Here is a 12,601-nt window from a genome sequence, read left to right on the forward strand (position 1 = left end):
CGCTCGGCTTGGGTATACGCCCAGGAGCGCAAGGGCTGAGTCCAACGGTAACTCTGTGTTTGACCTTTTGAGGAACTGCCGGACTTTTTTCCAAAGCGGCTGTACCATTTCTCCCAAGCAGGGCATGAGGGGTCTGATTTCTCCTCAGCCTTTTCTACCCAGGGAAAGGCTCCATCTCCCAGCCTCCTGTCAGCGTGGTGTGGCCGAGCGACTGAGTTCGGCCCCTGGGATGGGAGCTGACTGTGGTGCGTGGTGCTTTGGGGTCATAGCTGGAAAGCATGAGGGCTCCCTCAGCCCTTTCTCCCTGCCCAGGGGTCTAGAAGGACAGAAGCAGGTACCCTGGGCCCAGAGACCCTGTTCCCCTCTGGGAACAGCAGGGCCCTCCACAGCCCTGGGCCACGCATCTGGCCCCAGAGACGGAGGCTCCCTCTGGGAACAGCAGGGCCCTCCACAGCCCTGGACCACGCGTCTCCGGACTGCTGCGCGAATGAGAACTACGTGCCTGCCTTGTTGAAGTCCCTCTATTCTGGGGACAACGGGACAGAGCAGCTTAGCCTGTCCCCTACTGCTCTTTTGATAAGGACCGTTTAGGTGCTGTGGCTGGTGACAGTGCAGGGGCCTGATTCGACACCAGGAAAGGGGGTAGAAGAGCAGCCCCCACCCTCCGGGGGGGGGGGGGCTCCTCCCAGGGGCTCCCGAACACTCGCACAGAGAAAGGACATAAGTGTTGCACGTACCGACCGGCTTGTCTACAGGTAACATGCCCAAGTACTGCACGTGGAACTTCTGCACCAGCTCAGTCTTTGGCGTTGGAAAATCTACTACAGAGAACAAAAGCGAGAGATCTTTCACAGCGGTTCCAACATACGCAGCAACGCAGGCACTGCTCTGCGTCTGCTCTGGAGTGCCCAGAGCACCACCTGTGCCACAGCGCCCTGTTCGCAGAGGAAGATGCAGCACCTGTTCTGGGAGGAGAGCCTCTCTCCCAGCAGACACCGGGGCTGCGCCAACCCAAATCCCACCCAACTTGCATTTCTAGGCGGGGAAGCATTTGAAAGCACGAAGTGCAATGGGTGCGTTAAGGCTGCGACTGTCGTTCTCGTATCTGCTAAATAACAGCTTCCGATGGCCTATTGTGAGGTGTGGCTGATGCCCAAGGAGATTTAATCACACAGGGCACAGGGACAGGAGAAGTAACTAAACAGAATCCCCCCAAATACCCAGATTTTTATTTCATTGAGGTGTAACTGACACAGCGCATTATGTTGGTTTCAGGTGCAGAACACCGTGACTTGATATTTGTATATATTGCAAAAACAATCACCACAATAAGTCTGCTTAACAATCATCATTATATTAATGGGGCGCCTGGGTGGCACAGCGGTTAAGCATCTGCCTTCGGCTCAGGGCGTGATCCCGGCGTTATGGGATCGAGCCCCATATCAGGCTCCTCCGCTCGGAGCCTGCTTCTTCCTCTCCCACTCCCCCTGCTTGTGTTCCCTCTCTTGCTGGCTGTCTCTCTCTCTGTCGAATAAAAAAATAAAATCTTTGAAAAAAAAAAACAATCATCATTATATTAGGAAACAAATTTTTTTTTTCACATCAACCCACAAATTTTTAAACTAGCTGGCTCTTATCCCATGCTGTATGTGAGTTATGAAACCACTAAAGACAATATTCTTTCATCTTGTCTGATAACAGCAAAGCTCACCCTGGCCTTTTGTGCTCATCCTATTGACACAAAATTAACTCTGTGTCCAGGAGGACGCCTGGTGCTTGCTCAGCGAGCATCTGCTGGGTTGAGCATGCTTTCTCCGGAACCAGGGAAGAGCCTCTGGCTCTGATGGGGACAGACAGCTGCCGCTGACCTACCTTGCAAGGGCACGTCGAGGTTCACATTGGCTCTTTCCTGTAAGGAACTGCAGGCCAGGGCTTTGGCATTCTTCCGTTCGGCCATAATCTGAAGAAGAGAAAATACGCCTGTGGTCCGTGGCTACAGAGCCCAGGTCTTCAGCTAGTCCCGCCAGTAACGGGTCTGAGCTGACCTAGCTTCCAAGTCAAACGGGCTTCAGCCTACGCTGACTTCCCACCCCTGTATCGCTGAGCGGCTTTGAGAATTGTGCTAGTTTTCCCCAGGGGCAACAGGTGAAGGCCTACGCCTCCGAGGAGCCGTCTCCTGATTGCTCAGAAATGATTCCTCCATTCACCAGGCTCCCGCCTCTAGAGAAACAACCCAAACAAATACTCTCTGCTGGCCCACGGCAGTCAGTGGGACCCATGGCAACGGACTTTCCCCATTGCTTCTGAGTGCTGGCTTCTAAGCACTCTTTTCAGGGCTCTGGGGATAGTGTTTGTGGGTTCAAATCCCACCTGCGCTACTTACTAGCTGTGTGACCTCGGGCCAGTCACCTGACCTCTCGTGCCTCATTTCCTCTTCACACATGGGTATCCTAGTATTTCCATCCCCAGTGATAACGCCATGCCAGTTCTGAGGATTCAGTGTCAGCGCTCGGAAATATTCACTGCTATCACGACTGCTCCTCTCAACTCTGTCAGCTATCTACCAAATTGGTGGCTTGCTGCGAGGGGCGCAAGCCTCACTTTTCGCTCCTGTTCACACAGTGCTGTTGGTTTGGGGACTGAAACCGCCCCCCCCCTTCAGTGATCCCACTCATATCTTCATTCCCAGCCCAAGCTTTGCATTCCAGGTGGAACAGAAGTCGCTTCGGCCCCAGAGCTCCCCGCCAGCCCTCTCCCGGTATGTGCCTGGGACGGCGGGCCAGAGCGCTGCTACCAGTAACAACAGCACATTTTTACTGAGCACTTCCTCTGTGCTAGGCCAGGTTCTGGGGGCCTGACAAGAGAACACAAGCTCCACAAGGACCAGGATTTTCTTTTCTGTTTCAGTCTCTGCTGTGTTCTTAGAACAGCACCTGGCACATAAGTGGTGCTCGTGCTATCTGCTGCATGACTGAACGAAGACAGTGCCAAGGAGGGAGCGTGCTGCAAAGCTGCAGGCTGTGCCCGGGCCTGTCGATGCTGGAGTGATGGTGATCGCCAGACCACCTCCCACCCTGCCCGCCCTGGTCAGCGGGATCAGAGCCCCAGCTCCTTCCCCTCCCTTAGGGAATGTGGCGGGCACCTGCTTTCTCCTGCCGCTCAGACACCAGGCTACAGCCCGGGCACGGCTAGCTGAGGGAGCACGGTCACGAGGCCGGCTCTTGACATCGCCTCAAACCAGAAAGGTGACGCTCAGCAGAGGTGATGACCCAGTGCCATGTTTAGAGTCAGTCAGTCTGGGGAGTGGAAAGGCCTGGCTGCAGGCCATCCGTGAACACAGCGCCCTGGGGATCTGCCCACCACTATTTGAACACAAGCCGGCAAGTGGCGTGGTCGCTAAAAACATCAATCATCCGAGTACTGTACGGCTCGGAGGTCAAGGGACAGAAAGGCCCGTGGTCTTTTCTCTACTGGCTCGCCCTTGGAACACTGTGCTCGTTCAGGGGAACCAACTAAAGTATGCAGAAGAAGAGGGGCAGGAGCCTCGAAACCTTGGGACCCAAAAGAGATGGGGGTGGGGATTCTGGAGAAAGGAGGAAGACAGGGGCAGGAAGACTGGACAGATACCTGTCCAGCACCTCCAAACATACAGGTACAGCTGACAGCGTCACAGGTCTTCAAACAGTAACGGGCTGCCCAGGCAAAGAGACAAGATGGAGGACTCTTTCTCTGTGCTACAGACCACACATCTCACGTAGCTACGTGGAGGTTCTAGAGAGGATGATTTCAGGTGTACGCAAGGAAGAACTCTGTGCCAGCCAGAGCTGCTCAATGATAGAACAGTCTCCTGAAAAGTATAAGACCCTGTTAACAGAGGTCAACAGAGGTCCCAGGCACAGGATGAGGATGTTTCTATCAGGACTGCTCTGCTGGAGGGAAGGAGTGGGGGCTGGTCCGGCGATGCCCACCTGCCTGTCCTCATTCTGAGACTCTGAGGCTCTGTGACTCTGGCTAAAGCATCGGGACGTCACCAGGGTGAGACCCTGACCACACCCCCTTCCCTGATCAGACAGTGAGAAAAGACAGAAGGACGGACTACTGCGTCCTGACCCACCTTACCTTGGAACAGATTTCGTGGAGACTTGTGGCGATGGCTTTGGCTGGTGTGTCACATCGAAACACATGACATTTCAAAATTCTTGTATCTTTGTCTCTTGCTACATAAGCAAAATCTCTGTGCAAACAACAGTTATCAGTGCATTAGAAAAGAAGCCTCTACCAGCACATGCTCTGGTCACGAGTGTTAGCTGAGCGAGCAGCCAGCAGGTCAGCGGTAAACAGAGTATGTATGCAATGGTTAAAAACATTTAAACTTCAACAGCTACCTAACACAGAGGGAACAACTTCGTGGATTTAACAGTTCGTTTCTGCGTAAAGTAACTACAATGTTTCCCTAAGTCAGGGTCTTGAGCTCCTGGAATCTCTTACGGCCCCTAATGAAAACCGAATTTTTTATGAGCCTTCTATCTAGAATAACAAGAAATATTATGATTATAGAAGAGAAATATGACGGACACGGTGGTGCAGTGGGTGCAGAACGAGAGGCTCTGATGTATAAACCCGAGAAACCAGCAGACCCCCAGCCGCTGGAGCAAGGTGACGGGTGCTCCCTGGGCGGCCTGCCCCACAAGGACACAGCAGAGACTAAGAGCCTGTCCGAGGCATCTGGCTCCGTCCAGCGGCGCTCACACTCCAAGCTCAGGGGGACGGCGGCGGCTCCCTCTCTGCTGGGAGCTCACACGCCTCGGGGAGCGAGCGGCTGCGCTGGATTTGAGCATCTGACTGATGACGGGGCTAAGGACTGGGACGGTACCTGCCTTCAAAAGAAACGGGCAGTACAATGCAACTCTCACCGTTATTATCGGAGGACAGTGGTTGGAAAGATCAAAGTGTTTAAGAAAAATATAAAAACCCCAGCTCCTTCGGGATCACAAGGATTTCTTTGTAGATGTCGCTTAAGCCAAGGACACAGTCTGTAAACATCACCGCGGATGAACGCACTTTTAAGGACTCCTCTAAATGTAAGAACTGGCAGTCTGTTCAGACATTGATAACCACTTTCCTCAAGGCATCCTTGGCTTGTTTGGGAAGCCACAGGGATCTCCCTGCTGGAGGCAGCCTGCCCTGTACCGCGTGCCCTGTGCGGTGGGGCTCCCCGAGCCCGGGCTGAGGGTCAGAGGCACTTCAGCCGCAGCCTGTCCACACCTGCTTCAACACCTGCTCTCCCCAGCCTACTCCTTCCTCATCTTCTGTCTCAGGTGGTGTCCTCCAGGCTAGAACCCAGAGGCCTTCCTGCCTCCCCCACCCCTTCCCCCAACTCCCCACATCTGGCCTTTTATCTCCTGGAAATGTCCTGAACTCATGCTCCCTTGCCAGCCCTACCACCTCTGGGGCGTTCTCCCTACATCTGCTCACACTGACTCTATGCCCTTGTCGTGCATGGTGTGGGACTCAGACTGGGCGAGCATCCTCCCAGCGCCGCCACGGCAACTCGGACACGCGGCCCTACCACCGGGTACGTCAGGATCTTTAGGAGTTTGCATTCCCCACAACGCCCTGAAGCTCTGTGAAGATGCTCCAATACCCGGTCCAGGCCTGGCCATATAGGCACTAACCGAATGCTCCTTCCTCCTTTAGGAATAGGGCCTGCAGCCCAGTAAGCTGGCCCTCGTGGGCTGAGGGGGGTGGGTCTGGGCGAGGAGCTGGGCCCAGACTCAGGGGTGAGCACAGTCTTGTTTTACACTGTGTTCCCGAGGCCTCCCCGTTCTAGTCTCAACCACCACCAAGACAACATGTTATTTAAAAAAGAAATGAGAGAAGGCCTCCCTTCTGGAGACCACGCTCAAGGAAAGCCATGTCTCTGGCTCCCAACTCTCTGGGTTCTTCTCTTTCCTAGATGGATCCTAGAAAATTCTATGTGGTGTCTCACCATACACAACTGTCTTCCTTCAAAATTCTATGTTCAGCTGCCATTTCTCTGAGGCCAAATCTCTTGGTTCTATGATCACCCACATGAAGTCCAAAACCTGTCTGGATTTCTAGATTCTAGAATTTGTCCCACTTACTCTTCCAGCACCCTTATTCCAACCACGGAGCTCTCCCTCTGTTCTGGAAAGGCAGTCTCCACTCATGGTATCTCCCCTCGCTTGGCGACCCCTGGCCTCCCCATACTGTCTGGGGGACACTCCCCTCTGTACGGTCCATCCAGCTCAGAAGCCCACTTGGCCCTCTGAGCCCCAGGACCTTGCTTGTGTCTAAACACTTACAGTATTTAAATTCTGTAGCAAAAAGGATAAGTAAGAGTTTGTCACATCCTCCTTTTTGTAGTTATTGTACAGATCTCAACGTGTCTATTCTCTCTCAGAGACAGTGAGGAACAGCCAGAGAGCAATGAACTGGGATTCAGGCAACCCCAATTCTAGTCTCACTCCTGAGTCCACGGAGCTACACAACCTTGGCATGGAATCTAACCCCCTCTTTAAGTGAGAGAGTTGAGAAACATGATTTCCAAGGTTCCTGTCCGGCTCTGATATTCAATGAGGTAAGCTTCCAAGACTCAGCCTGCCCTTCGGGCCCGCCGGCCGGCTTACAAGGGTAGCAACTGCAAGGTTACCATCCGGGAGGCTGGAAAGAGCCCTGATCAAGAAGCATGGACCGTCCTATCACACCGCAGCTCTGTGCCCTCTGTTCTTTCATATGCAGCCCCTGAAGAGTAATTTTTTTAAAAATTATTATTATTAATCTTCATTTTCTTCTGGCTCCAGGGAAAGCGATTAATGCCTAAGGCAACCATCTGGAACCCACATCTTCCCGAAGGAGAAGCTCAGCGACCGCAGGCTTTGTCTGGGGGATTCTGACAATTCTTTTTTACAGCTTTGTCTTTTCCTGTCCCCGCTCAGGTACCAGGCTCAGAGATCAGGGAGGCAGGAATCTGTCAGTTCCTGACAGCGAGTGAGTCCCGCAACAAGCCCTCCAGGGGTTTCATCGGCTTCCCAGGAAAAAACAGCAGTTCTTGCCTCACCGTGGAGGTCAAGAGATTGGCACGTCTCTCCTACGTGATTCCCCTGAGACCCGTCCCGAGCCATGCTAAATACCCGCAGGCCCCACACACGGGGCTGTGGAAGAGGCAGCGAGTCCTCTCTTTCAGACCTGGGGCAGAGACAAGCTCAACAACTTCCTTTGTGTGCAATGAAATGCATGGCTGATCTAATTTCATCCTTATTCAGAATGAAACCCAAACATGGCTTGACTGGTGGTTTCAGAAGCTCGGCACCTCATTTCTGAAAAAGGCTGCTCCAGGAGACAGAGTAAGGACCCCTCTAAGAAGTTCACAGCGTAATTCCCAGAATTTGTGAATGGGTTACCTCACATGGCAAAAGATGATTACATTAAAGATCTTGAGATGGGACTGCTATCCTGAATTCTCTGGTTGGGCCCAACACAACTACAAGGGAAAGGAGGGCCTGGCTTCTAAGGGACAAAACGGGAGCAGGGGCCACCAGCCACGGAAAGCAGGCAGCCTCTAAAAGCTGGGAAAGGCCAGGAAATGGAGTTTCTCGGGGAGCCTTCAGCCCTGCTGATGCTGTGATTATGCCTGGAACACTCATTTTAGATTTCTGATCTCAGAACTGGAGAAGAATAAATCGGTGTTGCTTTCTGGCACTGTTTGTCGTAATTTGTTAAAACAGCAATCGGACTAATATAGCTGCCAGTGGGCTTCATATTCTCACTGAATTAGGATATAATTAAAGACTTAAATTTAAAAAAAATATTCCCTTCCCTTCCACAAATGCCTTCTAAGCCACGATTATGTGCCAGGCAAACACAGACAAGGTTCAGCCTGGGAAGCCCACTGTCTAAGGATACAGGTGTCCAGTGAGACTGGAGGGGCATCTTTAAGTATCACAGGGACCTGATCAGGGTGAGAAGGGCAGTGGATGGTCCACAGAAGGTTCGGTGAGTAGGAGCAAAGGCACGGAGGTAAGAAAGTCCAGAGTGTTCGGAAGAACTGCGGTCCTAGGAGGACGCCTAGGCACTGTGGTGAGGGGCCAAGGCGGGACCACAGGGAGGTTGTACCTGTGTGCTGCCAGCAGCCTGGCCCTCCGAGCCTTGTAATATGGCATGTGACCCCGTACAACACGTGTTTTAAAAAGTTTCTTTGGGTGGGATAACGTGGGTCAAGGGAGGCGCCCACCAGGGGCTGCGGCTCCATGTCCAGGTGAGGAGATGAGCGCAAGGCAGGCTAAGTTAGCATCTAAGTTAGTAAGAAAAGGGTAGAGGAGGCAGAGGGAAAGCAGGTATTGGAAGGATGGCTGTGGCGATGAGGGGGAGAACCCAGAATAACTCTCGGGTCCCTGCTGGGCCAGCTAAGTGCCGTCGCTAAGTGCCGGGCCGGGAGAGGGGAAGGATTTGGTGAAGGAAGCTCACAAGCGCCAGGTTGGACAGGAAGTGGGAGGTGCCTGAGGGCCACCCAGTGGCCAGGACCACCAAGGAGGTGGACACTTAGTCCCTGAGCCTGGGCCTGTGGTCTGGGCTGGCGACATGGACCTGGGGGCAGCTGAAGTCAGGGCAGCAGATGAGAGCGCAGAGAATGAGAAAAGACAAAATGAGGCCTGGACTGGAAAAGAAAGGCATTTAAAGGCCTAGTAGAGGCAGAGGCCCAATGAAAAGGTAGAGAAAGAGCGTTGGGGACAGGCTGGTTCCAAAGGCATCAAAATAAGATGGTTTTAGGAGAAATCTCCAGGGCTGTGGAGGCTGTGCAACAGGAAACCGGCCATTCGGTCTTAGCTACAGGAAGGGAGGGAGGTCTGTGGTGACCCTGGCCTCCCGGGCCTCTTCCCCGGAGAAGGGAGCTTGGGTCCCAGCTTTAGGAGACTGAAGAGTGTGTGAGTTAAAAGAACACAGCACATTTGCCTATTTTACCCCCTTAAACTTCTCATTCTGGGACCTTTCAAACACACACAGGAGTAGAGAGGACAGTCCCCGTGTCCCATCATCCAGTTTCAACATCAAGAAGCTGCCCAACTCAGCCTTTCAGAGAGACTTTTTCCAAACAGTGTCAGGATTCTGAAAGACCGCAGGCTCACGCATAAGAGCAATCTGACCTTTTCTAGAGATCTTCTTGTATTCTGAGAGGGGACGAGAAACCTCCATAGCTACCGTGTTCCTGGTAAACTGCAAACCTAAAAGGCTGCGACCCGCCGAGGGCCACACGTGGGGCCACAGGGTGTCACACAGCCAGGCGGGGCCCACGGTGGCTCTGAAACTGTGTGGGGGTGAGGGTCAGCCTGCTGCTGGGGCATTTTAGGAACCTTCGCCTACAGAGGCCTCCACGGCTCTCCTGCCCCCTACTTCTTTCCTCAGCGCCGCCAGGAGCCCTGGGGCTGCAGCTACCTGGCTCCCACAGCTCAGCAGAGATGGGCTCAGATGGGCTTCTATGCCTGCCCCCCCTCCCCGGTCCCCCAGGGTTGACCAGGCTTCCCAGTGGTCACACATCCTCCCAGGCTTCAGTGTGCTCCTTTAAATCCACAAAGCTGGCCCAAATGATCTCTGAAGTCCAATCAGAACACAGCTCCTACTTTTTTCAACAGATTCTTCTAGATGTCTGTCTGTCTGAGACATTCTGCCTGGCACTCAGCAGCAAGAACGTTTGTCCTTTGCTCCGGCTTGCTCCCTTCACAACGCTGGATGAAGAGCCATTTGCTAAAAGAGGCTCTTGGCCCAGTACCCCCACCCCAGCCCCACTCGGAGCTGTGCCCCATTTATTTCTTGCAGTCATGGGACTTGCCGTGTCTCCTTTAAAAACCAGGAAGTGGAAGGTTACTAGCTGGACCTATCTGTGTCCCTTCCTTAAACTCTCACAGAAGTGAGCACCAGGAATCAACCACCTTTCACCATTTGTTTACCGAGCCCTTGTGTTTCCCACTCTCTCTGTTCCTATCCTTTCGCTGTTCTCTGTGGTAATTATTGCCCCAGAGGACCAGCCTCCAGTTCTGCCAGGGAAAATGTCAGCGCTAAGACATCTTACATGACAGCCTCAAATTTCTTAATGGCAAGGAAAAAGGACAAAAGAATGCTTTCATTGTTCTCAGCTGAACAGCATTTTAACAGCCCTGTAGGGGCTTAATCCGTCTTTATGGAATGAATGAAGAAACTATTCTTTATTCAAATGGGTTCTATTAAAAAAGAGCCAAGACAGAACTATTCACCCTTTCCCTAGCTCTCTTCCCTTGCAACCCCCTTACATAAATGGAATTTGCTTTTGGTTCTCTCTCCTCAAAAGGAATTTATGTGGCACCTACAGACCTCTTAGTGGGGTTAGCCAGGCTAACATTTCAAAGCCCTGTCTACAGAAGCCCAGAGAGGTGGTACCTAGAACAGTTCTGCGATATGAAATCTTACTTAACGAATCAGCCTGTTCTACGGCAGGAGTGCCCCTGGTGAGCCAAAATATATATTGTTTTCTAAATGATGAACTGAAACTTCCCTCCCTGCAACTTTGGCTTGTGGGATCGAGCTTTGCCTTCTGAAGCAGCCCGGAATGCGGGGACCCTGTAAGCTGCAGGACAGCCCAGGCTTGCCTGGGAGGAACTCTGTCCCCTCCTTTCTAGGAGATTCCCTTCCATTCAGACTCTCACCAAATCTCCTCTGCTTAGCGTTCCTTACCTGGGCACCACAAACAGGCAATGTCTTCCACATAATCCGTGTTTGCTCCGGTCAAATCCATGCTGTTTGATGCTGGGAATTTGTGAAGGGTGGCACATGATAGACGTTCAATAGATGGTAGTTGTCATTATAAATGAGGAACAAGTCAAAGAAAAGGCCCCCTTTCAAATTCTGTCTCCTTATCCATGACAGATGGTTTAGTAAATATCTGCATTCGAACGAATTACAGTAAGACTCGCTGAAATGCACCTAAAGACCCTGTCCTCCTGGCTTCTCTTTCTGTGGAAGCTATAAGCCACCGGAGCAGTCGCTCCTGCAGAGGACAGGACCCACACGCAAATCAGGACAAACAGCAACAGAGATCTGATCCAAACATGTACGTTTCTAGCCCTTCCTGACAAAGGGCTTGATCTCCACTTTGTTTTACCTGCACAGGGCCTGCGGGGAGAAGGACTCCTGTTCTCGAGACTGTTTGCTCTTCTTTGCCTAACTGCTCTGACCTTCTGACTGCACTCTGAAAATGCCTTTTTGGGGGTGGGAGGAGGGAAGAGGAAGAAAGGAGATGAGAAAGTCATCTTCCTAGATGGTCAATCCAGAATGTGATACACACACATGATGTTTTGTTCTGCTTTTGTTTTTTAAATTTTACCCAGTGGCACCTCAGCAGGTCCTAGCCTCACAAAGCTCATGCTCCAGCTTCGTCAACTCAACTTACTCTCTCCTTTGCAAGCTTAAGCACATGCTAAGTCCCCTTCAGAGGGCATCCCAGTAACTCATCACCTGTGTAAACACACATTCTCCACAGGGACTCCTTCTCCAGGCACTTCCGTGAGACACATAAGCTGTGTAAACAGATTTGAAATTCTACCTGCAAATAATCCAGGTGGCCTTGGCAGACCAGAATTCGTAGCCCTCTCAAGAACAGAGTCTTGCTGTTAATTTAATATTTAGAGCAACCTTTCCCCAGGGGGGAGACCGGAATAAATACAGAGGGGAGGAATTGGCAAATACCTGAAAATATCCCCACCATTGGCTCAGACAGGACCTCTCATTATTTAAGATGAGGGAGCTCACATTCCCCATCCTCTGGACGCTTCCACCACCTCCAGAGGCTAAAGCCTCCTCTAAGGTAATGAAAGAGTCAGTCAAGTTTGCAAATTCTCCCAACCATACCCTTGGGAAGACTGATCCTGGAAGTGTTACCTACGCAGCCAACACTGTCTCCCTTTCCCCTCCTCAGCACCGAGCACAGACAGCAGCTCATCCTGAGGAGGGAAAATGGCCACCACCAATGGAGACAGGTCGACCCCAACCAGGCAGAAGTTCACCCGAAATGGATCCCAACACAAACAGGCGATTGCTTGTCTCTCTTCACGTCGCCAAGCAGTAACCATGACAGTTCTTTCAAAAAGAGGAGTTTCAAAACTTTCTTCTTCCATCAAGAATGGAGCTTTACTTAAGGGATAAAGCTGTGGAAGAGTGGAGCTTAAAGCCCCCAGTCAGCCAAACGGACAGGCTGACATTCAGAGCACCGGAAACACATACGTCTGAGGTACAAATGCCTGCCTTTCGCTTCAGAGTCGTATCCTTTCCACCGTTACGTCTATCTAGATGTGGGAAAGGAGACACATTTCATATTTTTTGGTTAATAATCGAGACTGAAATGGAGTCAGTCCTGCCGGCTGTTAGCCTAGAGTCAACCCTCCCCAATGAAACTCTAGAGAATATAAAACTTAATCAAGTCCTAATAGTGACTCTTCAAGAAACACGAAAAGCCTCACGCAACATGGGACACAACTTCAATATTTCTAATCACGTTTCCTCCCCAGCATCTGGATTCGACGCCTCCCAGCCGTTAGTGAGAGTGGCCTGGTTC

At 51.9% G+C, this 12,601-nt stretch overlaps 1 protein-coding gene across 25 annotated transcripts in view; it reads right to left on the reverse strand.

The window, feature by feature from the left end:
- The window catches only part of APBB2 (amyloid beta precursor protein binding family B member 2), a 357,775-nt gene that overhangs the window by 10,935 nt on the left and 334,239 nt on the right, over positions 1-12,601 (reverse strand). For 24 of the 25 annotated variants that reach the window (XM_048212057.2, XM_048212053.2, XM_026508789.4 and 21 more), the window contains 3 exons: positions 4,120-4,234; positions 1,873-1,960; positions 738-821 (listed from right to left, as the gene is read on the reverse strand). In XM_048212057.2, coding sequence (XP_048068014.2) covers positions 738-821; positions 1,873-1,960; positions 4,120-4,234 — 287 coding nt within the window. The remainder of the gene's footprint in view (positions 1-737; positions 822-1,872; positions 1,961-4,119; positions 4,235-12,601) is intronic. The other variant, XM_044387692.3, reaches the window with a different exon arrangement.

This window comes from Ursus arctos, unplaced genomic scaffold (genome assembly GCF_023065955.2).
Source record: "Ursus arctos isolate Adak ecotype North America unplaced genomic scaffold, UrsArc2.0 scaffold_9, whole genome shotgun sequence".
In the NCBI taxonomy this organism is placed as follows: domain Eukaryota; kingdom Metazoa; phylum Chordata; class Mammalia; order Carnivora; family Ursidae; genus Ursus; species Ursus arctos.